The 27,786-nt window shown below is 49.5% G+C and overlaps 1 protein-coding gene across 2 annotated transcripts; it reads left to right on the top strand.

Moving 5' to 3' along the window:
- The first annotated feature begins 47 nt into the window (after positions 1-47).
- On the top strand, positions 48-27,786 carry NOP14 (NOP14 nucleolar protein). Of its 2 annotated transcripts, none has more exons than XM_054486597.2 (18): positions 48-323; positions 5,088-5,222; positions 6,077-6,218; positions 10,084-10,223; positions 11,020-11,154; positions 12,281-12,403; positions 14,750-14,881; positions 15,803-16,082; positions 17,602-17,732; positions 18,409-18,494; positions 19,471-19,606; positions 20,508-20,609; positions 21,515-21,668; positions 23,376-23,535; positions 23,998-24,145; positions 26,057-26,175; positions 26,359-26,514; positions 26,772-27,786. In XM_054486597.2, exons 1-18 carry the CDS (start codon positions 129-131, stop codon positions 26,869-26,871), a joined length of 2,574 nt encoding a protein of 857 aa, XP_054342572.1. In that variant the 5' UTR covers positions 48-128; the 3' UTR covers positions 26,872-27,786. The 2 variants fall into 2 exon arrangements, with proteins under 2 accessions (XP_054342572.1, XP_054342573.1); XM_054486598.2 differs by having other exon boundaries at positions 129-323; positions 17,641-17,732.

Raw genomic sequence — 27,786 nt, 5'->3', positions numbered from 1 at the left:
CGGAGGTGCTGCGCTGTTCTCGCGAGACGAGGCCGGGAGGCGCTTCCGCGGCCCGGCACGTGTCTCAGGGTAGGGCGCGCTTGTCTCTCTTCGGGTCTCGGCCCCTTGGGCGCAGCGGGGCGCGCGCCATGGCGAAGGCCAAGAAGGTCGGGGCGCGAAGGAAGGCCTCCGGGGCGCCGGCGGGAGCGCGAGGGGGCCCGGCGAAGGGCAACTCCAATCCGTTCGAGGTGAAAGTTAACAGGCAGAAGTTCCAGATCCTGGGCCGGAAGACGCGCCACGACGTGGGGCTGCCCGGGGTGTCTCGCGCACGGGCCCTCAGGAAGGTAAGCGGGGGGCGCACGGGGAGCCGGACGGCAGGATCTGGACCCCACGCTGCTCTCGGCCGGCTGCGTCCTTCTCGGTGCGTCTGTTTCCTCGTTGAGCGGCACAGGCCGTGACAGGGACACGGCACTGACTTTATAGTCCGAAAGCCTCTGCTGTTCTCTGAGCTGGAGTGAGCTGGAAACTCTCGCCCTCTTGGAGACCCTGCGCTCGTGTTATTTTGGTGACTCCTCCAACCGGGTCAGGCGGAGTCAGTCACTTCGGGCGGCGCCCTGGACCAAGCTGCTTGTTAATCCTTCCGCGTTTACTTTGAGCTCCGCCGGTTTGGGGACGGTGGATAGGGGCTGTGTAGGATGCTGCGTTTGATGTGTGATCGGCTGTCTCCCGAAGCGCGTAACCTTGTTCCTTGGGGAGTAACTCTATGGAAACTCATTGCTTTCTAGTTTTTTTTAACATTTTTTTTTTTTTTTTTTTTTTTTTTTTTTTTTTTTTACTGAGGAACATACATTAGTAGGTTGATGAAAAAATTAAGGCACAGAAAGGACAAGTGAATTTCCTAAGGTCACGCAACTGGTAAGGGCTGGGCATGCATTCACATTTCAGTGTCTACAAAGCCTTCTTGCTACCCCGAGCGCTTGTTTGACCTCGCTTCCAGGTTCGGGGAGATAAAGGTAAATAAGACTTGCCCTTTCCTTCATGAGCTGCTGATCTCTGTTCCATCACAGTGTGCAAGCTGGATGGTCTTTGAATCAAAACACATATTATCCTTACTGCGCGAAGACGACAGCGTGTATAATAGGCAAGATAGACTTCCAGCTGAATTCGATAGGAGTCCCTCATTACACACCCCAGGGCCGAGTTGGGAGAATAAGGTAGTGTGGTTCCCTAGAAGAGACACATTTGTCTTCACCACTGAAGCCTCAGTTTTCTCATTTCAAAAGTAGAGATGATAATATGCATCCTACCCCTCGTGGTGGTTTGTGAGAATTAAGTAAGATAGCACATAGAGCACACAGCAAGTGTTCTCTAAATACTGTTATTCTTAACCTTCTTGGCTTGTTGTTCGAGTCCCGCACAGTCTGGCTGTTGTCCTTGCTTCGCCTCTTGCAACTCAGTTTGTCCAAAAGGTCTGCCTTACCTCCGAAAGCCTCTAAAGGGCCAGCTCAGGTTCACCACCCAAGCTATGTAACCCAAATAGGACAGGTTGCTCAAACTTCTGGTATTGAGCAGATCCACCTCCCTGCCCTGTGCTGAAGGCCTGGGACGGGGGCAGGAATTGCTGCTCCTTTTTGGATCTCCAATGCTTGGCCCATGGAAGAAACACAAATATTTGAAGAAATCAAAGATGGAACCTGAGTGCCTTAGGAGAGCACGGTCAGGAAAAAGTATAATAGTTAGGAAAGTCCGAAAATTCTTCCTAGAGGGAGTTACAGTCAAGCTTTGCAAGGGGAGTGAGCTGTTCATGGGCCCAGGGTGGGCAGAGGACACACGTGCAAAGGCACATTGTCCTGGTGTGGTGAAGTGTGGCGCTCACAGCTGTCTAAGGGACAGCAGGTCGTCCAGTTGACTCCAAGCTTGATAACACGTGTAGGGGCACGTGAGGCCGTCGCAGGAGGCCTTGGTCTTTTCATGTGGGCTAGTCCCTTAGAAGTAAACAGGCTGTCTCAGTTGGCTTCTCCCCTCTGGTCAGTTGTAGCACTCTGAGGCACTCAGTCTGGCAGGAAGAGGGCAGCCCCCAGGTGCCAGTCTTAGGACATTGCTTTATAGCTGTGCCTCAGTTTCCTTATTTCTGAAATAATTTATAAAATAAGTTATATTAATGTAGTTCTTAAATCAGTGACTATATTAATAATATAGTTACTGGTCCCTTACAGTTGGTCAGGCCTTGTGCCACACGGTTTACATTTAATCCTCACCGTTATGAGGGGGAAGTACTGTTATTATCCCCATTTTATGCCGTAAATTCCGTATGATGTCACAACACCTATATAGTTTAAGAAAGAAAGAGAATCACAATAATGTAGAATAACTCATATTACGTATTTATAGCCTAAGGGCTGTTCTTCGCTAAGATTTACCCATAGAATCGTATTCTAGATAATGAGAACTAATGTTTTTACAGGCAGAGATGGCTGATGCCTGCCCCATCTACCTGCTTCCTGCTAGAAGCCAGTGACACTCCCCCGCCTCTGTAGGGATAGACCTCAGAAGTCTTCTCAGTGTAGGCCGGGTTTGGTGGCTCACACCTGTGATCCTAGCACTTTGGGAGGCCGAGGCAGGCGGATTGCGTGAGCTCAGGAGTTCGAAACCAGCCTGGGCAACACGGTGAAACCCCATCTCTACTAAAAATACAAAAAAATTAGCCGGGCATGGCAGCGTGCGCCTGTAATCCCAGCTACTCGGGAGGCTGAGGCAGGAGAATGGCTTGAACCCGGCAGGCGGAGGTTGCAGTGAGCCAAGATTGTGCCACTGCACTCCAGCCTGGGCGACAGAGCAAGCTTCCATCTTTAAAAAAAAAAAAAAAAAAATCTCAGTGTAGCATGTAAGCAGCCTCTGTCCGTACGGAGTTCATCGAGCAGTACAGGCTAGCACATGTAATGTGCTCCCATCTGATTGCCAGCTAGACCTTATGATTTAAATAGTGAGATGTTGTTTTAAAATTTTGCTCTGCGGATAAAGAATGGTGAAGGTTTAGAGAGCTTAACCTGATTCAGTACTGTGTGTGGTTCACTATCAGCATCCAGCAGGATCTCACTCTGGAATGGCTCCTAACAGAAGCGGAGAGAACAGAGCAATGGCAATGGAGCCCTCTGGTCTATCTGGGGACACTCGCTGTCTTTAGACTCTGGTTCAGGAAATTGTACCCAAGGTGGTTTGTTTGTGTTGTTTTTTTTGTTTGTTTGTTTTTTGAGACAGAGTCTTTGTCTGTCGCCCAGGCTGGAGTGCAGTGGCGCAACCTCAGCTCACTGCAAGCTCCACTTCCCGGGTTCACGCCATTCTCCTGCCTCAGCCTCCAGAGTAGCTGGGACTACAGGCGCCCACCACCACGCCCAGCTAATTTTTTTGTATTTTTAGTAGAGACGGGGTTTCACCATGTTAGCCAGGATGGTCTTGATCTCCTGATCCGCCCGCCTTGGCCTCCCAGAATACTGGGATTATAGGCGTGAGCCACCGCGCCCGGCCCCAAAGGTGTTTTTAACAAGCATTGTTTAGCACTGCCAAGGTAGGAAGTTACTAGAAGTTACTAGGGATTAATAACTCAGTGTGTCTCAGTTGAAACAAATTGGTTCTTGAAACATTCTTGAAGAAAATGATGAAAATTGCCTTGGCAGTATTTATTGAACTAATGGATGGTTTCCTACTCTTCAGGCAGCAGAGGGGTTTTTCGTGCATTTTAAGTGTAATAATAGCACTTTCACATTTCAAAGTGAGATAAGAGAAATGGTTTTTTCACATCCTTTTCTCCTGTCCACATGAGTAATATTTCGGTTGACCTCTCCAGATGGAATGTGCTCTAAATGGAAAGGAGGGCCAGGGCATGCTTCTGTCCCTGCTAGAGCATCTTCTGCTCTTGCCCAGCTGCTTCTTAACCCCTTCCACTCTCTTTTCCTCCTCTTCCAGCTCCTGGTTTTGACCTTAAATGTGGGTTTCTTAGCCTTTAAGTTCATCTCCGACCCTGGGGAAGTGACCTATGTCTGGAGCAAAATCTGACCTGTCCCCTCCTGAAACAGAACTTAGAACCAGAGTGGCAGTGACCAAGTCACCACACGCTCCCTCCTGCCACACGCACGCCTTCTTTCAAAGTGACTTCACAAATTAGAGAAATCCTTGAAGAAGGCAAGGAACACTTAAGTCTGGGGTTAGATCCGAGGTTTCAAATGTCTGCTGAGGCACCAATTTGTGGTGGGTTTGTAAAACCACTGAATTGGATCATTCCAAGGGCCTTCCACTGCATCAAGATTTTGCCTTGGTGCCATTTCCTTTCGGAATTGCTGTGTAAACACCAGTGTAATGGCAGTTCCTTAGCAAATAGAAGAAGTTCTGCAGCGGGAAAGAGTTTGCAATGTGGCCATCTCAGGTTGCAGAGGCCACTCGTTCCTCATCCACCTCTGTCCTCTCCCTGCTTTAGGGAATTCAACCTCCAGGACAGCCAACTTTGAATACTATTAAACTTGGTCTTTTTTCGTTGCTGCTGGGAAAATAACCAAATTATTTGATACTTGCTATCTGTATTTAAAATATTGCTCCTCTTGGTGCTATAAAGGTGAAGCCCCTACACTGTGACCTTGCTAACTTGTTTATTGCCTTGTGTCTAGTGTGAACTCACAACTATACATTTCTTAGGAGTACCTTTGATGGGAAATAGTACCCTCCTCCATGACGGAAGGAGTCTAAACCCATTTCCACTTTTCCAAATGATTCTGGCGGAAAGTGCACATTTTAAACCTTAAGGCAGCTGTTACGGCTGAGGGAGCCATTCATGCCTTGAGCTTGGCTAGTGTGTTCTTTTTTACCCTTCCTTTTGGCAGCGATAGACTCTAAAGAAGAAAAGAAAGTGATCGCCCCATTATCATTGAAAGTTGTTTTGCTCTTCTCAAAATTCTGTCACTAGTAGAGAAAGCCTATCGTGGATGAAAGCAGATTGGGTGTGAACTTTGACATCACTCTGCATAGCCCTGAACTTTAAAGTATGCACTGTTCTGATGTCCCCTGTAGTGGAAATCACAAGAATTTTTTGTGAGATTGTTTTCTGACCTGTTTTCCAGCGTACACAGACTTTACTAAAGGAGTACAAGGAAAGGGATAAGTCCAATGTATTCAGAGATAAACGCTTCGGAGAATACAACAGCAACATGAGCCCAGAGGAGAAGATGATGAAGAGGTTTGCTCTGGAACAGCAGGTATGGAAAGAAACTGGAGGAGGGTTTTTGCTGTACATTTCACAGGGAAGTCAAGCCCAAGGAGAAGGCTGATTCTGCACGTTCTGCATGTTCCTGGGCACTTGGAAGGTCCAGGGGATAGCCCTCGAATCCTGTGCCTTATCTGGCTAGGCCAAAGGAGAAGCAACCTCTTCTGCAAATGTTAGCCAAATGGATAAATGCCTTAACTCTACTACATGGCAGCAGTGTGCACAGGAGTTCTCAGCTGAGCTGCTGCCTTCAGCTCTGTTGGATGGAGAGCTAGTGGCCTGAGCAGCATTGCTGGAGTGGAAACTGGCCCCTGGGCTTATTTAAGAATTCCCCTCCATGAGGCCGGGCATGGTGGCTCATGCCTGTAATCTCAGTACTTTGGGAGGCTGAGGCGGGTGGATCACAAGGTCAGGAGATCGAGACCATCCTGGCCAACATGATGAAACCCTGTCTCTACTAAAAATACAAAAATTAGCCGGGCGTGGTGGTGCATGCCTATAATCCCAGCTACTCAGGAGGCTGAGGCAGGAGAATCACTTGAACCAGGGAGTCAGAGGTTGCAGTGAGCCCAGATCACGCTACTGCACTCCAGCCTGGGCGACAGAGCGAGACTCTGTCTCAAAAAAAAAAAAAAAGAATTCCCCTCCATGAGTTCCATTTCTGTCTGAATCATGAATCATTGCTTAGTTGACCCAGAATACTCTTTAAGGCTGCTTAGGATTCATTGTCATATTTCAAATATAATGGAAATATATATATATATATAAATATATATATTTATCTTTTTTTTTGCTGTGAAATGGAAGTGGTAATTTTAGGAAACTTCTTTTTTCTTCTTCTGTCAGCGACATCATGAGAAAAAAAGCATCTACAATCTAAATGAAGATGAAGAATTGACTCATTATGGCCAGTCTTTGGCAGACATCGAGAAGCATAATGACATTGTGGACAGTGACAGCGATGCTGAGGATCGAGGAGCGTTGTCTGGTGAGGCTGGGGTGCCCTGCACGGGCCTGTGGGCATGGAGTCAGGGAGAGTCTGTTCATTGTTAGACCTTCTGCTCTTCTTAGAGACTAGAGAAAGTTATTGCATGAAAGTTTTACTGATCATTAACCTCTCTACAAATTTCACAAGTGACAGTTTTTATGTATTTTTTTTTTTTAAGTTTTCAGAACTTTAAGATGGTGTGTAGATAGATGCTTTTATGGGCCAAGAAAGCATGTTGATATCCATTGTTTTATTTGAACCTCAAAATAATTCATTCTACCCATGAGCTCAGAGAAATAAGGTGTTTTGCCCGATGCCAGAGTTAGAGCTGTGGGGAGAACCCACCTCACTGACTCCAGGTGGCTCACTGAATGCACTACTTTGCTCCCCCTACTTTATCAATTCCAGCCTAATATTTGTACCAGTGGCATTGATGTAGTTCCTTTAGCTTTTACCTACTGTGGAATTATAGCAGTTTGAGGAAAATCATATTGAGCCTCATATCTGTAGATAACAACATGAAACAGATGAATTTTGGCCTTAAATAATGTTAACAGAGTTTAAGATTCAGTTCGAATCTGACTGTCTTGAACCGTATTTATAAGGTTGCAGTCATGACATCAATTACTTGACATTTCTTGTAAGTTAGAGTAGGTCCCATTTTCCAGCATCTTCAGAACAGAGGTGTACAAATCTAAAACTGACTCTCAAAGCTTTGTCTTGTCAGTGTGTGAAAGTTAAGGCGTTAAAGCCTGGGGCTGCCTTCTGATACTTGGCTAATCCAAGGGGCAAAAGGCTTAGGAGTTAGGGCAGCAAGCATGTGGTGCAGAACCCGCCATCTGCAGCATGCCAGGAGGCCCCGCCACTGCTCGGCTTCACGGGCTTCACGGGCGTGAAGAGAATGGCCAGTTATTTTAACCTCCATGCCTTTGTCTTTGCTCTTTTCATTGTTCAAGACTTCTCGTGGACCCTTAGCTATAAAACGCATTCCCTGGGGAGATCCTAATTCCCCGAGACTGAAGGTAACTGCCTTGGTGTGAGTTGGGCGAGTGGCAATCCCCTCATTGCCAGGAGGCGCTGCGGTGCGCCGGTGACTAGAGCAGAAGTAGGACTCAGTTTCTCCGAGTGACACGTTCTGGGAATTCAGCTATTCATTCCTGATTTCCTATCCTTTGTTTTTGATTATGAGCTCGCCAAAAGCCCAGGTAATTTTTATAAAAGAAAAGCCTCTTACATGTGAAAATAAATGCACTGAATTTGTCGTGAGGAGACAAATTCTGTTTTGTTCAACTGTTGCATGGTCTGTTCTCTTAGGAGAATTTCATCTTAAAAACCACCCCGTGAGCGAGGTGTTACCCCACTTTACCGCTGCGGAAGCTGAGACTAAGGACAAGAGTTGGTGGTACTTGCTCAGGCTTCATAGCCAGAGGGGGCTGGGCTTCAAATCCCAGGTAGCCTGACTCCTAAATTGTAGCTGCTGTGTGCTCTTTTACAATGTGAATACAGACATTTCACCTACTGTAAAATATACTGTGTTTGGACTTCAAAATAAATAGATACATAAAAAAGCGTTCTAACCAAATCCTAATACAAACTCATTAAGGGAGGATTTCCTGTTTTTTTTTTTTAAATTAATCCTTTTCTGAATCTTTTATATAATTAATACAAGCTTATTAGTTGGCATTTTGCAAATCTTTCTTTTAAGAAACTATTAAAATGGTACATATACAACATGGAATAGTATGCAGCCATAAGAAATAATGAGATCATGTCTTTTATGGGAATGTGGTTGGAAGTGGAGGCCATCTATCATCCTTAGCAAACTAACTCAGGAACAGAAAACCAAATACCACACTTTCTCACTTGTAAGTGGAAGCTAAATGATGAGAACTCTTGAACCTAAAGAAGGAAACAACAGACATGGGGATCTACTTGAGAGGGAGGGAGAGGAGCAGAAAAGATAACTATTGGGCTTAGTACCTGGGTAATGAAATAATCTGTACAACAAACCCCCATGACACAAGTTTACCTGTGTAACAAACCTTCACATGTACCCCGAAACCTAAAATAAAAGTTAAAAAAAAAAAAGAAAATAGTGTGATCAACCTTGGATTACTAGAGTACTAAATAGTGTTTGCTGATATGCTTAGTTTTCCAGGAAGGAAATCATTCGTTTCTGGAAATCAGGAATCATTCATTCATTCATTCAGTTACCAATACTGGTTTATGTGCCAGGCACTGTCTCAGTTCCAGAGAAATGCCAGTGTCAAAACAAAAAGCCTTACCCTCCTTCAGCTCACATTTTATGAGGAGACCCAAACATTAAACAAATATGTCACCACATTATGCTGTCTGATCAAAGGCGGAAGTGCTATGGAGGAGAAAGCAGGAAAGGGCAGCACGCGCCATTGAGGCGTCTTGTTCAGCCTCACTGGAGTGTGGTCGCGTGACCACAGCTCACTGCAGCCTTGGCTTCCTGGGCTCAGGCAATCTTCCCATCTCAGCCTCCAGAGTAGCTGGGACTACAGGTGTGCACTACCATGCCTGGCCAAGATTTTGGCTTTTACTTGAGAAATGGAGTCGGGGTATTGGAGCCAAGGAATCACACAGTGTGACAGGACGAGGCCAATGGGATTTCCCAGCTAACTGGATACAGGTGTGGGAGACAGGCATCAAGGACCACTCCAAGGGTGTGTGGCCTGAGTACCTGGGAAGATAGAATTGCCATTCGTTGCGATGAGAAGACTGTGGGATAGATGGGTTTGGGGGAAGTTTGAAATGCCCGCTAGACATCCATGGTGCGGTGCTGGAGGTGCAGTCTGGAGTTCAGGGAGAATGCAGGCCGGAGACAGGAACTGGATGCTGTCAGTACAGAGACTGAATGAGGCTGCCAAGGGAATACGAGCAGATAGAGGAGGGACAGCAGGAACTGTGACCTGAAGAGTTGGAGAAGAGGAGACAGTGAGGCCCTGGCAGCGGGGTTGGGCTGGAAGCCAAGGAGAGAAAGCTTTTCTAGAACAAGTGATGAATGTGTTGAGCACTGCTGGTAGTGAGAGGAAGACTGAGAACTGACCCGAACTCAGGCAAGACTGCATTTCAGAGGAGAGGCAGGGGAGAGTTAGAGAGGGATGAAAAGAAAGGAGAGAGGGGGTGTTGAGAAGGGAGTGGAGGTGGGGAGCCCAGGCAGGCACCAGGCTAGGGCCCTGCTGGCCAGGGAGCTGCTCACATACTGCAGGCCCAAGCTGGAGAAACCATCTAAACATTTGTTTCTGTTACGACATGAGGCTTTGGATAAATCATTTCCCATCTGAGCCTCTTTTTTCATTTGAGAAATTGGATTTTTAAAGATTTCTTTTATTCCAAATGTGATGTTTCCTACAATGTTTAATTTCTCTTCTGCCCTAGTGCGTAGGGCAGACTTAAGATCAGTGGCCCTGGTAGATGATTCCTGCTCCTGCCCTTAGCTCAGGGCTTTGGAGTCTCCAGGCCCTGCCCAGGGAGGTGGGAGGGACACTGATCCTGGGCAACGCTCCCACCAAGACCCTGGAGCCAGCTTGCTCTGGGTTTGCCAGTCTTCACTAGAAGCAGCACAATCAAAAATAGGTGCTCGGTGTTCCCAACCACTTGGGTTATGGCCAGTTGGGAGTGTAATGGGTCTAGGTTTTCTCAGAGTGGCTTACCTTGGGTATTTCTCAAGTGCCATTGTGCCTATGGTCTCAGGCCAGGGTGTTGCGTGTGAGCATTTTTTTCTCAAATGTGGACTTCTCCAGACCACTATGGGGGAAGCACTGGCAGAGTGCCACAGGAAACACTTCCCATGCCAGGGCTGGGCTTCACTGTGGGGTTTTCTGCCTTTCGCCCCCAGCTGAGCTGACTGCTGCCCACTTTGGAGGAGGCGGTGGGCTCCTTCACAAGAAGACTCAACAGGAAGGCGAGGAGCAGGAGAAACTGAAGTCCCGGAAAGAGCTGATTGAAGAGCTCATTGCCAAGTCAAAACAAGAGAAGGTGGGTTAGTGAGTGTTCTTGATCATCTTCTCCACAGTAAGACAGGCTCACCAAAATGTGTTTGAGCTTTTTTTCCCTGTACATTTTTAGGCTGTGTTTAATATTTTATATGAGTTTAGTAAAAGCATTTATTGTGAGTAGGAATTTTAAAAATCACATGAAGCATATACCTCTGACAGGTTTTGGTTCTTTTGCCTTTTTTTGGTTTATGTTTTGTTTTATTTTGAGATGTAGTCTCTGTTTCCCAGGCTGGGAGTACAGTGGCACGATCAAAGCTCACTGTGGCCTCAAACTCCTGGGCTCGAGGATCCAGAGATCCTCCCACCTCAGCTCCCAAACTAGCTAGTGGGCACCACCATGCCCAGCTAATTATTTTTTGTAGAGATGGGGATCATGCTTTGTCGACCAGGCTGGTCTCGAACTCCTAGCCTCAAGCAGTTCTCCCACCTTGGCCTGGTTCTAAAGCACAGGGTGAGCCACTGCACCTGGCACGGATGGGTTTTTTGTTGTTGCTGGTTTTAGTATCTGACAGGTACCCAAAAAATCACTTTTTTATTCATTTGCAGTGAACTGCTCAGAGCATCTAAATTAATGGTTTATGGCAGGAAATGATTTCCGTCTGATGAGATTTTGTGGCTTTGCATTTAAAATACTACTTTCTCCTGGCCTCTTTTCTGTGTTGAAACATTTGGTGCCAACTGAGTGGTCACTGTGTGTGTCCTTAGCTCTGACATTGGGCCTCTGGGTTGAAGTCCAGTAGTAACGGTATGGGGTGTGTGTCTGTTTTTTTCCCCAGAGGGAGAGACAAACTCAACGAGAAGATGCCCTCGAGCTCACAGAGAAGCTAGACCAAGACTGGAAAGAAATTCAGGCTCTCGTGTCCCACAAAACCCCCAAGTCAGAGAACAGAGATAAAAAGGAGAAACCCAAGGTGGGAGCCAAGTGACTGAAACAAACTCTTCACTCACTGAGCTTGGCTGACCGACTTTCTCCAGAGAAAGGGCTGGGGCTGGACTGCTCTTCTGGCTGTTTCCTTTAGGATAAGTTTCTGTTGAACATTGGTATTGAACTACCTGCTATGTGTAATCTTGGGGTGGAAGTAGATTCAGTTACTTGAGTCTCTATTCCAGGTGAATTAAACTGAAAAAAGTGGTGTTTCTGGATGGAAGAAGTAATTCAGGGTGGACACATTAGAATAGGTGTCTGAACTTTCCTGTGACACGTTTGTCTGTTGATACATAATACATACATTTAATATACATTTACTTATTTTTTCCTCTATAAACAGTTTTTGTTTCCTCCTGCATTCTCTTTAGTCTATAAACTGTTGGAAAATGCTGCATTTGTTTAAGAAACTGGGTTCTCAGAGAAATCTAGATTTCACCAGATTAGTGTCATGTGGTCATCTGTACATCTTTGTGAGCCACCCTTGTTATTACTGTTACTTTACTTAATTTCCCATGTTTAGGGCGTAATGCCTGGATAAGTAGTCTTTTTGTTGTTGTTTGAGACTGAGTCTCGCTCTGTCACCCAGGCTGGAGTGTAGTGGTGCAATCTCGGCTCACTGCAACCTCCACCTCCTGGGTTCAAGTGATTCTCTTGCCTCAGCCTCCCAGGCAGCTGGGATTACAGGCGTGCACCACCATGCTTGGCTAATTTTTGTATTTTTAGTAAAGACAGGGTTTCACTATGTTGGGCCAGGCTAGTCTCAAACTCCTGACCTCAGGTGATCTGCCCACCTCGGCCTCCCAAAGTGCTGGGATTACAGGCGTGAGCCACTGCGCCCAGCCTGTTTTTGTTAAAGCAGATGTATTCTGAGAAGAATTTTTCTAGGGTTAAACAAATTCTTTGTGACAAAAAATGTCCACTGATGTCGCAATCCTCAAGGCTGATCAGAACAGTTTTCTCTCTATAAGAAAAGACGTAGATGTGGCTTAGCTACTTCAATAACATTATCCAGCCATTACTAGAATGTGCCAGGAAGCTAGATCTTTTCTTTTTGTAAAATAAGAAATAACTATATTTTTAAAATGAAGAATTTCTTCTTTCTACCTTAGCCCGATGCATATGACATGATGGTTCGTGAGCTTGGCTTTGAAATGAAGGCGCAGCCCTCTAACAGGATGAAGACGGAGGCAGAACTGGCAAAGGAAGAGCAGGAGCGCCTCAGGAAGCTGGAGGTAGGGTGGCAGCACCTCAGGAGCGGGGCTGTGCTGCTGTCCGTCCACAGCCTCTTCTGCTCCATCTTGCAGGATGGGCTGAAGAGAATACTCTGTTTGATCAGTGGAATATTATAGTCTATTTAAAGTGTATATTTATTCATGAATACCTTTTTTTTTTTTTTTCAGACAGAGTTTCGCTCTGTTGCCCAGGCTGGAGTGCAGTGGCGCGATGTCAGCTCACTGCAAGCTACACCTCCCGGGTTCATGCCATTCTCTTGCCTCAGCCTCCTGAGTAGCTGGCACCACAGGCGCGCGCCACCACGCCCGGCTAATTTTTTTGTATTTTTAGCAGAGACGGGGTTTCACCGTGTTAGCCAGGATGGTCTCGATCTCCTGACCTCGTGATCCACCCGCCTCGGCCTCCCAGAGTGCTGGGATTACAGGCGTGAGCCACCGTGCCGACATGAATACCTTTTTATTTCTGATCATAAAAGCAAAAACATAAAATAAAATACAAATAATACCCAAGTACACCAAATTAAAAATAGACATTCCTTTTTTTTTTTTTGAGACGGAGTTTCACTCTGTTGCCAAGGCTGGAGTGCAGTGGCGTGATCTCGGCTCACTACAACCTCTGCCTCCCGGGTTCAAGCAATTCTCCTGCCTCAGTCTCCTGAGTACCTGGGATTATAGCCGCCCCCACCACGCCCAGCTAATTTTTGTATTTTTAGTAGAGATGGGATTTCGCTGTGTTGGCCAGGCTGGTCTCGAACTCCTGACCTTAAGCAATCCACCCACCTTGGCCTCCCAAAGTGTTGAGATTACAGGCATGAGCCACTGTGCCTGGCCAAAAATGGACATTCCTTAATAATTACTCTATTCGAAAACGTCTACTAACAATGTAATGAGTATATTATCTTGTAAGCTTTTTTTTTTAATGCAGTTTTAAAAATTCATTGCATTAAAACAAAAACGAAGTAAAGACACTTCTACAGCTGGCTGAGTTTTTTCGTTTGTTTTTTTTTGTTGTTGTTGTTTTGTTTTGTTTTCCAAGACAGGGTCTTGCTCTGTCACCTTGGCTGTAGTACAGTGGCATGATCTCGGCTCACTGCAACATCTGCCTCCCAGGTTCAAGCAATTCTCCTGCCTCAGCGTCCCAAGTAGCTGGGATTACAAGCACCCGCCACCACACCTGGCTAATTTTTATATTTTGAATAGAGACAGGGTTTCACCATGTTTGTCAGACTGGTCTCAAACTACTGACCTCAGGTGATCCACCCGTCTTGGCCTCCCAAAGTACTGGGATTACAGGCGTGAGCCACTGCACCCAACGACATTTGCTTTTTTTAAGACAAAGTCTGTCTTGCCGAGGCTGGAATGTAGTGGCACAATCACAGCTCACTGCAGCCTCGACCTCCCAGGCTCAGGCAGTCCTCCTGCCTCTGCCTTGCAGGTAGCTGGGACCACAGACTCACACCACTATGCCCAGCTAATTTTTTTTTTTGAGATGGAGTCTCGCTCTGTCCCCCAGCTAGAGTACAGTGGCACAATCTTGGCTCACTGCAAACTCCACCTCCTGGGTTCAAGTGATTCTCTTGCCTCAGCCTCCTGAGTAGCTGGGATTACAGGCGCCCGCCACCATGCCCGGCTAATTTTTATATTTTTAGTAGAGACGGGATTTCGCCATGTTGGCCAGGTGGTCTTGAACTCCTGACCTCAGGTGATCCAGTCATCTCGGCCTCCCAAAGTGCTGGGATTACAGGTGTGAGTCACCGCGCCCAGCCCCAGCTAATTTTTAAAAATTGTTTGTATAGATGAGCATCTCCCTATGTTGCCTAAGCTGTTCTCAAACTCCTGGTCTCAGCTGACCCTCCCACCACGGCCTCCCACAGTGCTGGGGTTACAGGTGTGAACTGCCATCACACCTGGCTCAGCTGGCTGTTTTGACATAACCACATCACTAGCTTCTTCCCATGTCCAGTGTGTGGTCAAATAGTGGAGGCCGTGGAGCTGCTTGCTCTTGGCGTCCTGGCTCCTCTTCTCTCAGTGCAGGGGGTGATGAGTCCCAGTCGGGGCTGGCCAGCAGAATTGGGCTATGAAGACCTCAGAATAATAGGCTTGCCTGGTGACTGGAGAGTATTGGCCACAAAGTTTGAACAGTTGATTTTGTTAAATGAGGAATGTACTGCTTAGCAAGTGTTTGCATGCCTGATTGAAAACTGCAGGCAGAAAGCAGGCTGGATGCACCAGCCTCAGAGCTGGGAGGACCGTAGGCCCAGCCCACTGCCCAGGGCAGGACTGCACGGCCCCCTCACCAAATGTTGGAAGAGTGTGCTCTAAGACATCTCATTCCTTCCTGCTCAGGCTGAGAGACTTCGAAGAATGCTTGGAAAGGATGAAGATGAAAATGTTAAGAAACCAAAACATATGTCAGCAGATGATCTGAATGATGGCTTCGTGCTAGATAAAGATGACAGGCGTTTGCTTTCCTACAAAGTAAGATGTTTATCTTCATTTTCTTTCTCTCTCTCTCTTTTTTTAATTTAAAAACTTTTTTTGGTATTCATTTTAGGGATTTATTATAGTTGGGAATTTTAAATGTTTTTAACCAGTTTCTCTAAAGTTCTTTATCTGAGTGTTTATGGCATATCAGATATCAAAACTTTAGAGAGAAGACTTTAACAATAGTGTGTGCACTCACTTGTTCATGCTCTCTGTCTCTTTCTCACTCTCAAAGGAATACAGATAAAACTGATTACTCGGTTAACATCAACTACTTTTGTTAATAACTGCATGATTCTATCTGCATGAGCTCATCATACTATCGAGGGAGCTAACTCAAGGCTAGAGCTGGGAATTTTCTTTGAGTGATGTCGTTGAGTTTCTATGACTGGTGTAGTTTTTAATTCACGAACTTTATAAATCGATACCCTTTTCTCGTTTTAAGAGTGTATCAGTCAGGGTCCAGGGAAGAAAAATAGGCAGGACGGGTTTCAAGCAGAAGAGATCCACACAGGAAAATGGATACTGATAAAAACACTAGGTTACCTGGAGGAGCAGAAGGTGCAGCGCCCCCAAACCAGTAGTGGGTGCTGTAGACACTCCTCATGCTAAAGCCCACGGCCACTGTACACCTTCCAAATCCTGATCCCATGCTGCTCCCTGGCAAAACCTGAACCTGGCCCAGCATCGTGCAGCAGGGTTCTCTGGCAGCCTGTAGCTCCTGTGGCTCGAATAGCCTAGAAGCGGGTGGTGGGCAGGAGGCCTAGTGCCAGTGGGCAAATGGAGCACACAGGTTTGTGTTCCTTGCAACCACGTAGGAAGCACTGATGTGGGCAGCCTCTTGATGTGGCTGTGAGATGGTCCAGCGTTGTCTCCGCCTGTCCTGATACCCTGTGGTTTCCACGCTCTTGGTAGGATGGAAAGATGAATGTTGAGGAAGATGTCCAGGAAGAGCAAAGCAAGGAAGCCAGTGACCCTGAGAGCAACGAGGAAGAAGGTGACAGTTCAGGCAGGGAGGACACAGAGGAGAGCGACAGCCCAGATAGCCACTCGGACCTGGAATCCAATGTGGAGAGTGAGGAAGAAAACGAGAAGCCAGCAAAAGAGCAGAGGCAGACTCCTGGGAAAGGGTTGATGAGCGGCAAGGAAAGAGCTGGAAAAGCTACCAGAGACGAGCTGCCCTACACGTTCGCAGGTGGGCAAGTGTGCGGGTTTCCTCAGGCTCTGGGATAACCTTCATGACCTGGCCGTAGCTGTGAGTGTTCGTCTCCCTCCCAGGGGTTGCATTTGTGGAGTGGGGACCAAGGATGCCCTTGGGAGTGCCTGGACACACCCCCGTGTCTGCTGATCCAGGTCTTAGAGCGAGTGGTCGTCTTAGTTTGTGACTGTGGTTAAGTGGGCCGGCCCCCGATGGGCCAGATGCGCCTCTCTGTAGTGGTACCTTCACCTCCCTTTTAGTATATGGTCAGCCTCTTGTGGTGGACCAGAGGGGCAGGGCTGGGGAGGTGGGTGAGCATCTGCAAGAAGGCTTCCATGTTCCCACCTGGGCCTCCTGTTTGGCCACGTAACATTTTAGATGGAATATACAGTGTTGTTTTGTCTAGTATTTGGAGAAAAATTGTCCAGGCCAGGTGCGTGGCTGATGCCTATAATCCCAACACTTTGGGAGACCAAGATGGGTGGGTCACTTGAGCCTTAGAGTTTGAGACCAGCCTGGGCAACATTGCGAAACCTCGTCTCTACCAAAAATATAAAAAATAAGCCTGGTGCAATAGCTTGTGCCTGTGTTCCTAGCTACTCAGGAGGCTGAGGTGGGAGGATCACTTAAGCCTGGGAGGCGGAGGTTGCAGTGAGCTGAGATTACACCACTGCACTCTAGCCTGGGTGGCAGAGCAAGACCCTGTCTCAAAAAAAAGAAAAGAAAAATGGTCAGGTTCTAGTAAGCAATGCCGAATTGTCCTGTGCCTGCCAGATGCTTCCAGAGGAGAAGCTAGTGGTGAAGCTGGCCTCTGTGAAGTGCCCTCTGGTGGCAAGAGTCTCATGAGCTGACACTGCTTGGCTCACAGTGGCTCCTTCCAGGTCCTTCTGAAGCAGTCTGGGCACTAAACCCAGCACCCTGCCACCAAGATGCTCTGAAACTGTGGGTGTTTTAGCAAATTCCTAATCGAGGAGAGGTGGGAGGGCATTTCCTTATTAGCCTGTTCCCAGGTGCGTGATCACACCTGACAGCCCAGGTCAATATGGCTGAGACCTCTCCAGATGTGCCAGAGCAAAAGCTGGTGAGTTTGTTGTGATGGTGAAGTAGAATAGTTATATAAAATTACCTCTCTGTTAGCAGACATGTAAGTAATTCTCATTTTAAATGTTAAATGTGGGCCAGGTGCGGTGGCTCATGCCTGTAATCCCAGCAGTTTGGGAGGCCTAGGCAGGCGGATCACCTGAGGTCAGGAGCTCGAGACCAGCCTGGCCAACATGGTGAAGCCCTGTCTCTACTGAAAATGCAAAAATTAGCCGGGCATGGTGGCAAGTGCCTGTAATCCCAGCTACTCAGGAGGCTGCGGCAGGAGAATTGCTTGAACCCAGGAGGCAGAAGTTTCAGTGAGCTGAGATCGCACCACTGCACTCCAGCCTGGGCAACAGAGCGAGACTCCATCTCAAAAATAAATATATATATATATATGTTAAATGTGCAGTATGTTTTGTGTTTTTGATAGCCCCTGAATCCTATGAGGAACTGAGATCTCTATTGTTAGGAAGATCGATGGAAGAGCAGCTTTTGGTGGTGGAGAGAATTCAGAAGTGCAACCACCCGAGTCTCGCAGAAGGAAACAAAGCAAAATTAGAAGTACGTGGATTGAGTGTGTGTGGAGCACTGGGAGTGTCAGCATAGCCCCGTATATGAATGCCAGAATTGTATGAAGTTGTGCAACAGCCATGTGTGCCTCAGGCCAGATGGGGCCAGCCTGTCACCTGGTTACCTATGATGATGGCTGGGAGTACTTGGTATGGCACCGGCAGAGGCCTCCCTTGGCTTTGTCCCCTCTCTAGGCCTCGTGTCAGACCCAGCCAGAGGCAGGCATGGGGACCTTCACCTTCATCTCACAGAGGAGGACACTAGGGTTCACATAACCAGCATAACCAGTCTGGCAGAGCCAGACTTTGCTGTGTCAGATAGGTGGCTGTGATTGTGCCTTTTTCTCTTTGAGTGAATGGTGAATATTCCCTGTGAGGAGGGCACTGTGCTGCCTGTGTTCCTCATTTTGTTTTCCTAGTGATGTGTTGTCAGCTGTTCTATAGAAGGATGCACCTCACCCTTAGCTTCCCCCCCACACCTTCTAGTGTTGAGCAAGTTCTAGCAGTGTGTTTGCTTGCATGTTACAAGGCTGCTCGTGTCTGTAACCCTGGGCTCCCCTGCCCCACCTGGTTGTCACCAGAATGTAGGTGACCCAGAAGCTATGTGCCTGTGGCTTTGTTCTTGGTGCTGAGCACTGAGCTTTATTTCCCAATTCATGTTCCTGCAGAAACTGTTTGGCTTTCTTTTGGAATACGTTGGCGATTTGGCTACAGATGACTCACCAGACCTCAGAGTAATTGATAAGTTGGTTGTGTAAGTAAAAATCGTGTGTCATATGGGATGTGGGGTTAAGCAGAACAATTTTTCTCCCATTTACAGTCATAAAAATACATTCCAGAGTTACTAAGGTAGGTAGAATGGTGGTGTCAGCATGCCAAGTGGGCAGGTGGTCACCCAGGGCTTGTGAGCCTCACAGCGCAAGCTGGCTTCTCACACATGCCGCTACAGCCGCTGTAGAGCTGGGACTGACTTTTAACCACAAACAAGTTGATTTTGAAACAAGTGAACCCCTTTAGATTTGTGGCTGGGATGGGGTGGTTCATTGTAAGTTTCAAGCTCTGGGTGATTGAGAGGTATTTGGAAAGCACGGTAAACACCCCGCCCCTCACCCTTCAGTGAAACCCAGTTGGGTGGCTCTGCATGCCAGGGAGTGTGTCCCTCTTGTCTGCATGGGGACCGCCAGGGCGAGCTCCTGCCCTCGCTGCACTCTAAGCCTGTGTGACCCACTCGGTGGCTCCTGGCCCTCAGGGCTGGTGGCTGGAAGAATGCCAGAGGGGCAAAGTTCTCAGTTGAGAGGTGTGTGTTGGCTTCGGATCCGTGAGAGTGCACACCAGCTTCCTGCCCTGTGCCGCGCGGAGCTCTCCACGTCATCTTCTGCATGCATGGAGGCACCATCAAAGAAGTACCTGTCATGAGGAGTAAATGAGTTCATATGGAAAGTGCCTTGGAGCTGTCAGCTGCAGCTGCCACACAGAGCGGTGCCCCCAACAACGTCTGTACCACAAATCGAGCTGTTTCTCCCACCACCTTCAGTCCGTAATGTTATGGCCGAGTTTTTAGGAAATGGCAGAAGTGAGTATAGACTCTTAAGAATGCTGTTAGAAAAAGCAGATTCATCCAGTTCTTACTTGCTCAGTCAACAGGTGACTTCATAGGAAAGTGGCTTGCAGGGTTTGTCTGTTTCTTATCTAAAGTCATTCTCTCCTGACTTTACATTTCTGCTTAACAGGCAGTTATATCATCTTTGCCAGATGTTTCCTGAATCTGCAAGTGACACTATCAAATTTGTTCTCCGAGATGCGATGCATGAGATGGAAGAAATGATTGAGACCAAAGGCCGGGCGGCATTGCCAGGGTTGGACGTGGTAAGCAGAGTTCAGTCTATAGGCACTGCCCCTGCCACAGAAGTTCTGTTTGGAATCACAGAAGGTGGACGACGGGTACGATGCTCTTGGCCGTGCCCTGTGTTTCCAGGGTGATGTGGAGTGAGCTGCGCTGCAGCGAGGGTGATGTGGAGTGAGCTGCGCTGCAGCGAGGGTGATCTGGAGTGAGCTCACTGCAGCGAGGGTGATCTGGAGTGAGCTGCATGGCAGCGAGCCTGGGAGGGGAGGGCGCTCCTCCACTAGCCATGGACTAACGTAGGTCGTACAGGGAGATTCTGGTTTGATTCCACGTGAATAGTGCTGTATTTGGTCCAGTGACAAAAACGTTGGAAGGCAAATAGAACCACGGTATTTTCCTTAAGGGCCCAAGCCTGTGGGCTGGTTTAAATTGGTCTCAGTTTCTATGTTATTCAAAGGTTGGGAGACATTTGAATGCTCTGAGATTTTTAACAATTTTATAACAGCCTCATGCTGTATTTTCAGCTTTAGTAACTTTAAGGAAATACTTGCTGAGATACGCTCTTTATTCTATTACCTGGTGTTTGTGTTGAAATGGATTTACAATAGTTAGCAGAAGCTTAAAAATGTAGGACTTAGGTTAGTGATTTTAATCAACTCCCCAAAACGTGATCTGAGCCCATGTCTATAACCATTGTTGACTGCTTTGAAGTCTTCATGGGCCTCAGTGTCCTCACTGCACATTTAGCTGGTTGACTCACGGTGGTTGGACGCCTGTTCTGTGACACTGAGGCCAGAGCTCTGGGCCAAGGAGATGCACCCTCTCCTCCCCAGATCCTGTTCTTGGCTCCCGAGTGTTTGCGGGGAGGGCATATGGATGGACTTCATTTACCTTCTTTAACCTGTGGTAACACTTTCTTTCCAGCTCATTTATTTGAAAATCACTGGGCTGCTGTTTCCAACTTCCGACTTCTGGCACCCAGTGGTGACCCCTGCCCTCGTGTGCCTGAGTCAGCTGCTCACCAAGGTGCGTTCTCTCCACATGCGGCAGGGGCTGGCCTGCTGCACCATGGGTGGCCAGAGCCACAGCCCCTCGGGGCCTTGTGGAACATGAGAGTGGCTGTTTAAGGGCCGCAGAGACTGAGCACTGGGGTGAGGCCTAAGAGAGGGCCCATCTAAAAGAGCCCCGGCTCGAGCAGCCCCAGATGTGGGTGGGAGTGGGAGGGCCTGGATTGGCACCTCAAGGTTACAGATGGTGCTACCCCAGAAAACAACTTTTCAAGTTAGTGGTGAAGTTATCCAGTGTGATGATAAGGGCTTTTGTTCCCTTTCTGGCTTAAAAAGTTCAAGCTGTTCCTTTTTTTTTATTAGGCATGTGATTGGTGCATGCTTACTGCAGTAATCGTACACTCTGTATGGGTGTAAGGAACTTTATTATCAGTATAGCTCTGGCCGGGCGCCGTGGCTCACGCCTGTAATCCCAGCACTTTCAGAGGCTGAGGCAGGCGGATCACCTGAGGTCGGGAGTTCAAGACCAGCCTGGCGAATATGGCGAAACCCCGTCTCTATTAAAAATACAAAAATTAGCTGGGTGTGGTGCCACGTGCCTGTAATCCTAGCTACTCGGGAGACTGAGGCAGGAGAATCACTTGAACCCGGGAGGTGGAGGTTGCAGTGAGCCGAGATTGTCCCATTGCACTCCAGTCTGGGTGGTAAGAGTGAAACTCCGTCTCGGGAAAAAAAAAAATCACTAAAGCTCTTTATCTTGTTTTCCTCTCATTTGATCCTCTGGACACTGCTATAAGGTGCGGGGGTTCCCTCTGTACTCGTGAAGCTCAGTGGGGTGCGTGGTTCATCAGGGAAGCCCGGTGGTCGGCCTAGCATGGCATGACATCGTCCCAGGACAGTAACCCCCCGTATGTTCCTTTCCAGTGCCCCATCCTGTCCCTCCAGGACGTGGTGAAGGGCCTGTTCGTGTGCTGCCTGTTCCTGGAGTATGTGGCTTTGTCCCAGAGGTTTATACCTGAGCTTATTAATTTTCTTCTTGGGATTCTTTACATAGCAACTCCAAACAAAGCAAGCCAAGGTGAGTTGATTTGAGGGAGCTTCCTACAAATATTTTATACTTTAGAGTTTTTTTAAGTAGTTCATACTCATTGTAGAAAGTTTAGAATATGCAAAAGTAGAGGAAACACACAAACCTGCCACCCGCTGCACTCTCCGTCCGTCTGCGTGAGCGTGTGCCTGCGCCACGTGGGGAAAAGCAGTGCTACCGGTGACCTGTGCTGTCCAGTGTGGTCACCAGTGGCCAGAATCTGAACTGAGACGTGCCCCACCTGTGACATATGCCCAGGTGGTGAAGACTTAGTGCCAGAAATACTTAAAATATCTTAATTTTTTGTATGATGTGTTAAAATCATAATATTTTGGTATTTGGGGTTAGGTAAGGTCTGTTGTTAAAATCAATCTTAACTTTTTACTTTTTCTCACATGACAACAAGGCAGTGTGAAAGTTCTTGTGCACCTCACACAGGCAGTGCTGGTGTGTCTTCTGTAACGCTCTGAATTCAGGAGGGAGGGCGGCAAGAGCAGTGTTGGGATGAGGAGCAGTCTGCACACTGGCTGCCCTCCTGGGCCCTCACTCCAGCCCCTGTGCTCCTCCCCCTTCCCCTGATGCCAGCCCTGCTCCTGGATGCTTCCTCAGCACTTGCTGCTTCCCTCTGGGGGGGTGAGGAGCTGCACAACCTCTGTCCTGAGCTCTTCCGTGTCTGTGGATGCCTCTCCCAGCCTGAGCAGAGGTTGGACCTCAAGGCTAAGACTCCCGTCCTCTATTTCCAGCTCCCCGTGCAGTGCTAAGTGCCTGCATGTCCAGGGGACTGACCTGAGGAGCAGGTGCCGTGGCGTCATTCACACCGCCACCAGAGTCCCTTCCAAGAGGGGTCTGGGCCACTCCTCCGGTTCAGTGCTCCCATTCTGCCACCCCCGGCTCCTGAGGCTCCTGTCTGTCAGGCTCGGTGCTGGGCGCCAGAGGGGCGCGGCCGCCCGCATGCTCCCTGCCTCGGGGAGAGCCACCTGTAGATAGCTGCAGTCCCGCGTGTGAAGGGCTGCGACGGAACAGGCTGAGCACAGGTGGAGTCAGGGAAGGGGCGGGCATCTCGGCTTTGGGGAAGTGTGGGGCCGGGCCTGACCCACCGCTTTCCCCTCTCGCTTGGCCCGGCACCTCTGCCCCACTGTACCCGCTCTCCACCCCTCCCCCTGCAGCCACACCCTCGGCCTGGATTGCCCTTCTCCCTGGCGAGTGAATTGACTCCTGCACGTCCTACAGGCCTTTGCTGACGTCTGCCCCTCAGGCCTCTCCCACCCCCGACTGACTCCCGTCTCCCTCCTGCCCCTCCGCTTGCCTTTCTCGTGTTCTGTCTGGTCCATTTGCTCCTCTGGGTGCCGTGCACTGCCTGCCTCCCCGACAGGGGCAGGGACTTCAGTCTGTTCTGGATGTGGCCTGAGCGCCTCATCAGCCCCATGTGTGCCTAGTAGGCGCCAGGAAGTCTGTGGCCAGCAGGCCTCTCAGGCAGGATCAGGCACTTGGCTCTCACCGCGCCCCCTGCCAAAGCTTTTCCCCTTCCCTGAGGTGTCCCTGCCCACGCTGAAACCCTCAGTGTCTGGCACAACCCAGAAACATAAACATCGGTGTGCGTCTGTTAGAGAGTGAACTTCCACAGGCTCGGTGCTGCGGAGCCTGCCGGGAGCCCAGTAACGTTCTGGCCATCTCTGTCCTGTCGCACTTGGAATTCAGGTTCCACTCTGGTGCACCCTTTCAGAGCGCTTGGGAAGAACTCGGAACTGCTCGTGGTGTCTGCTAAAGAGGATGTGGCCACCTGGCAGCAGAGCAGCCTCTCCCTCCGCTGGGCGAGTAGACTGAGGGCCCCGACTTCGACAGAGGCCAATCACATCCGGTATGTGAGGGGACCTCTCTTTGGGGCCTGTGCCCTACAGCGTCCCCAGAGGCAGGAGAAGCCACTTGTGCTTTCTGATGTGCTGTTCTTAGCGAACTTGTCGCCTGGCTGTTTGGTTTGATGGAGGGCGGAAGCCTTTCTGAGGCATGTCGGCTTGGTGTCCCTTTTTCTTTTCATTTTCAAAATACATTTGCTTGATTTCCCAAATCATAATTTGGAACCAAAAATGGAGCCGCCCCATCCCCGCTGGCGCTGCAGTTCCCACAGCCTTCCCTCCCGTGTTAGGCCTGGCACTGAGCCTGCCTTGCCCGTGGTCGTGTGGGCCCAACCCTGGCCGGCCAAGGTGACCACGTTGGATTTTTCAGCCTAGTGGAAGTGGGGGACTTCATTTTTGCCACGTTATTGGTTTTGTCAGTGACAAATAGAACAAGTTGGACCTCCTCTTGCCTCCTGCCCTCACAGACTGTCCTGCCTGGCCGTGGGCCTGGCCCTGCTGAAGCGCTGTGTGCTCATGTACGGGTCCCTGCCGTCCTTCCACGCCATCACGGGGCCTCTCCGAGCCCTCCTCACGGATCACCTGGCGGACTGCAGCCACCCACAGGAGCTTCAGGTGAGGCTTCCTGGCCACTAGGGTGCTCTGCCTGGGCTCAGACGTGTCCCTGAGCTGGGGCCAGGCTGGTGGCATTTAGCCATTTGATGCTGCAGCTGTAAGTCAACACCATCTTTGCAAAATCACAAACGTGAAAGGGAAGTAAAATCGTAAGAGTGGGCAGTGACGGTGAGCAGTGCTGGGCTGGAGTAAAGCAGATGCTGCATCTCAGGCGGTAGCTGGGAACTGTCGCCTTGTGTGCTGCCTACAAGAGGCCGCACGGAGGGTGCACCAGCGCCCAGGGGTCAGCCCCTGCCAGGCCTGGACAGTCAGCTCTGAGCCGCACTCTGCAGTCCCGATGGGTTTTCCAAGAATGGTCTCACTCTCCTGCACAAGGTGACAGGAAGCCCCAAGGGACAGTCTCAGCTGGACCCAAGAACGAGCCTTTGATGGCACATCCGTCCTCTACAGGCTGCTCCAAATTCACCTATGGCTTCCCCACCTCCCTGCCTTTCACCCTGACCCTGACAGGCTGGACCCTGCATCCACTTCCTGCTTGACATGCTGTGGCTTGTGCCTTTTATCCTGCCCCAACCCTGCCCCTCGTTGGCCCGCACCAGCCCAGGATGCTGCTGGAGCCGAAGGCATCAGTGCCATGTCCGCAGCTACCCCCGCAGGGCTGCCCCGCACCACCAGCACAGCCCTGGCAGCCTTGCCTCATGCCTTCCCCTCATGCGCTCCGGCCTCCTCGCAGGCCTGGCTCCGTCTCTGGAGTAGTTCTTCTCTACACCTGGAACTCCCCACAGCCATGCTGCTCGCACCCACACCCCTGGGAAGCCAGGCCTTCCCTGGCCCACACTGTACCATGCTCCCTGTGTCTGTCTGTGGTGCTGACCCCCGGGCACGGTACACCGTCCTTGTCTCTGCCCCACTAGGATGAGAGTTCCATGAGGACAGCAACTCCCGGCCAGGTCCCCGGAGCATAGAGCAGACAAGCTAGCTATCACAGACTCCCGTCGCCTGGTCAAAGGCTGATGAGGATGAGATGTGAGCCCCGCCTCTTATCCTGTATCCACTTCCTGCTGATGTGGCTGTGGCTTGTGCCTTTTATTTAAAAGAATTTGGGTTGGCCTGGCTGAGGGGCACAACAGGGCTCGTGGTCTCGGTAGACTGGGCCAGTCAGGCCCTTGACTTTGGTCTCCATGGAGACGAGGCATTCCGGCACTCGAAGGTTCCATCCACATGGGCCCAGGAGTGGCTGTGTCTGTGGGTGCAGCCAGGGTTCCAGGACTCACCTGTGCAGGAGAAAGCGGGTAGGACCAACCTCAGTGAACTGCCTTTCGGGAGATTCCTCAGAAGCCACCAGCCAGCTCTTCTGGAAGCCAAGGTCTTGGTGAAAGTGGGTTTTATCCATCTGGTTCTGTTGGCTTGAAAATAAGGTCAAACTGCCAAGACTGATGGAAACCCTGCCTCGCCTGGCACCCAGCGTCAGTGCACACTGGGCTCTAGCGTGCACACGGCCCCCCGCAGCAGAAAGGGGTTCTCCTGTGAGCCTTCTCACGAAGCAAGTGCCAAGTTTGTCTGGGAAAGAGGGGTTCTGTTGACGTTTCTGGCTGTGAGGAGCACAGACTATCGTGACCTCCAACTCCCCGAGTCCCCTCCTTTCAGAGAGTGCTCTCAGGAGCCAGCACACTGCCCTCCCTCTTCAGGAAGACAGTGGCTTTACTTCGTTCCGGCTGTGCCAGGCCTTGAGCAGCCACAGCCTTGGCTTCCCCCCCAGCCCACCGATAGGTGCACAGCAAGGGCACCATCCTGCTGCAGGGAGCTCGCAGTACTGTCCTCATGCTGCCTTGACACCGCAGAACCCGTGCGTGGAGCTCAGGGCACGCAGCAGGTAAGTCATCGCAGAGTCGGGGATTTCGTGTTTTTCAGGAGCTGTGTCAGAGCACACTGACCGAAATGGAAAGCCAGAAGCAGCTCTGCCGGCCGCTGACCTGTGAGAAGAGCAAGCCTGTCCCACTGAAGCTTTTCACACCCCGGCTGGTCAAAGTGTGGGTGTTGGCAGCATCTCCCTGGGAGGACGGGGCTGTGGGCTCAGTGGGAGTTGATGGGGGGCGTCTGCCAGTTCTGCAGTTGAGCAGATGACTACAGAGTGAAGCCACACTCCCAAGCAGGCTCTGGCTGAGAGGTGGGGACAGACTCTTGCTTCCTTAACAGTGGCTTTCTGATTGTAGCCTCGAGTTTGGAAGAAAACAAGGCAGTAGTAAGGAGGAGCAGGAAAGGAAGAGGCTGATCCACAAACACAAGCGTGAATTTAAAGGAGCCGTTCGAGAAATCCGCAAGGACAATCAGTTCCTGGCAAGGATGCAACTCTCAGAAATCATGGAACGGTGAGGGGGACGTGTGTGTGCGACACGATTGTGGTGTCACTCAGCTTTGGTGCTGTGTGGCCCTGGGCAGAGTAACGGGCACCTGGCATCCCACAGCCTTGGCTCTGGCTGGGGGTTGGAGCCAGGCAGGTTCGCTTCCCCCTGTTTGAACTGAACGTGGCCACGGTGGCTAATGTGGTTCTGATGTGGGAGAGAGAGGGCAAGATGTTCTCCAAGAGCTAATCCAAAAATGGGCATGTGCCTTTTGTTTCTTTTAGGGATGCGGAAAGAAAGCGGAAAGTAAAGCAGCTTTTTAACAGCCTGGCTACACAGGAAGGCGAATGGAAGGCTCTGAAGAGGAAAAAGTTCAAAAAATAAATTACATTTTATAAATTAGGCAAGGAAATACTGGACATTATCTCACATCTGCAATTCCAACCCTCTGGGAGGCCAAGGCAGGAAGATTGCTTCAGCCCAGGAGTTCGAGACCAGCCTGGGCAACACAGGAAGACCCCGTCTCTACCAAAAAAACATAAAAATTAGCCAAGTGTGGTGGCACACACCTGTAGTCCCAACTACTCGGGAGGCTGAAGCAGGAGGACTGCTTGAGCTGAGTCCAAGTTTACAGTGAGCCGTGATTGAGCCACTGCACTCCAGCCTCGGCCACAGTGCAAGACCGTGTCGCTTAAAAAAAAATTTTTTTTTTTTTTTTGAGACGGAGTTTCGCTCTTGTAACCCAGGATGCAGTGCAGTGGCACAACCTCCACGTCCTGGGTTCAAGCGATTCTCCTGCCTCGGCCTCCTGAGTAGCTGGGATTACAGGCATGTGCCACCACGCCCAGCTAATTTTGTATATTTAGTAGAGACGGGGTTTCTCCATGTTGGTCAGGCTGGTCTCAAATTCCCGACCTCAGGTAATCCACCTGCCTTGGCCCCCCAAAGTGCTGGGATTATAGGTGTGAGCCACAGCACCCAGCCAAAAAAGTAATTTTTTTTAGAGTAATAATGCTGTAATGTTGGTGTGATTCCAACCTCCAGCTCTCCCCCACCACTGCCTGCGGTTTTCTTCCTGTTAAAACATCTCCTGATGAAATAGAATGAATCCTGAAATGCACCTCTGGGATCAGGAATGGTCTGCGTGATGTCAGCTGCGACTGGTTCATTGCATCTGGACAAGCCTCATGGGGACTGGGGATTCTGGCCAGTGTAATTTCTGTCAACCACAGACGTTTGCCTTCATGTGTAGAATTTAGACTGTTGTTATGCAAATTATATTTTCAATTATAAATGAAA

The sequence above is a fragment of the Pongo pygmaeus genome, chromosome 3 (genome assembly GCF_028885625.2).
Source record: "Pongo pygmaeus isolate AG05252 chromosome 3, NHGRI_mPonPyg2-v2.0_pri, whole genome shotgun sequence".
NCBI classification, from domain to species: Eukaryota; Metazoa; Chordata; class Mammalia; order Primates; family Hominidae; genus Pongo; species Pongo pygmaeus.
This window is presented reverse-complemented; position numbering and strand designations above follow the sequence as displayed.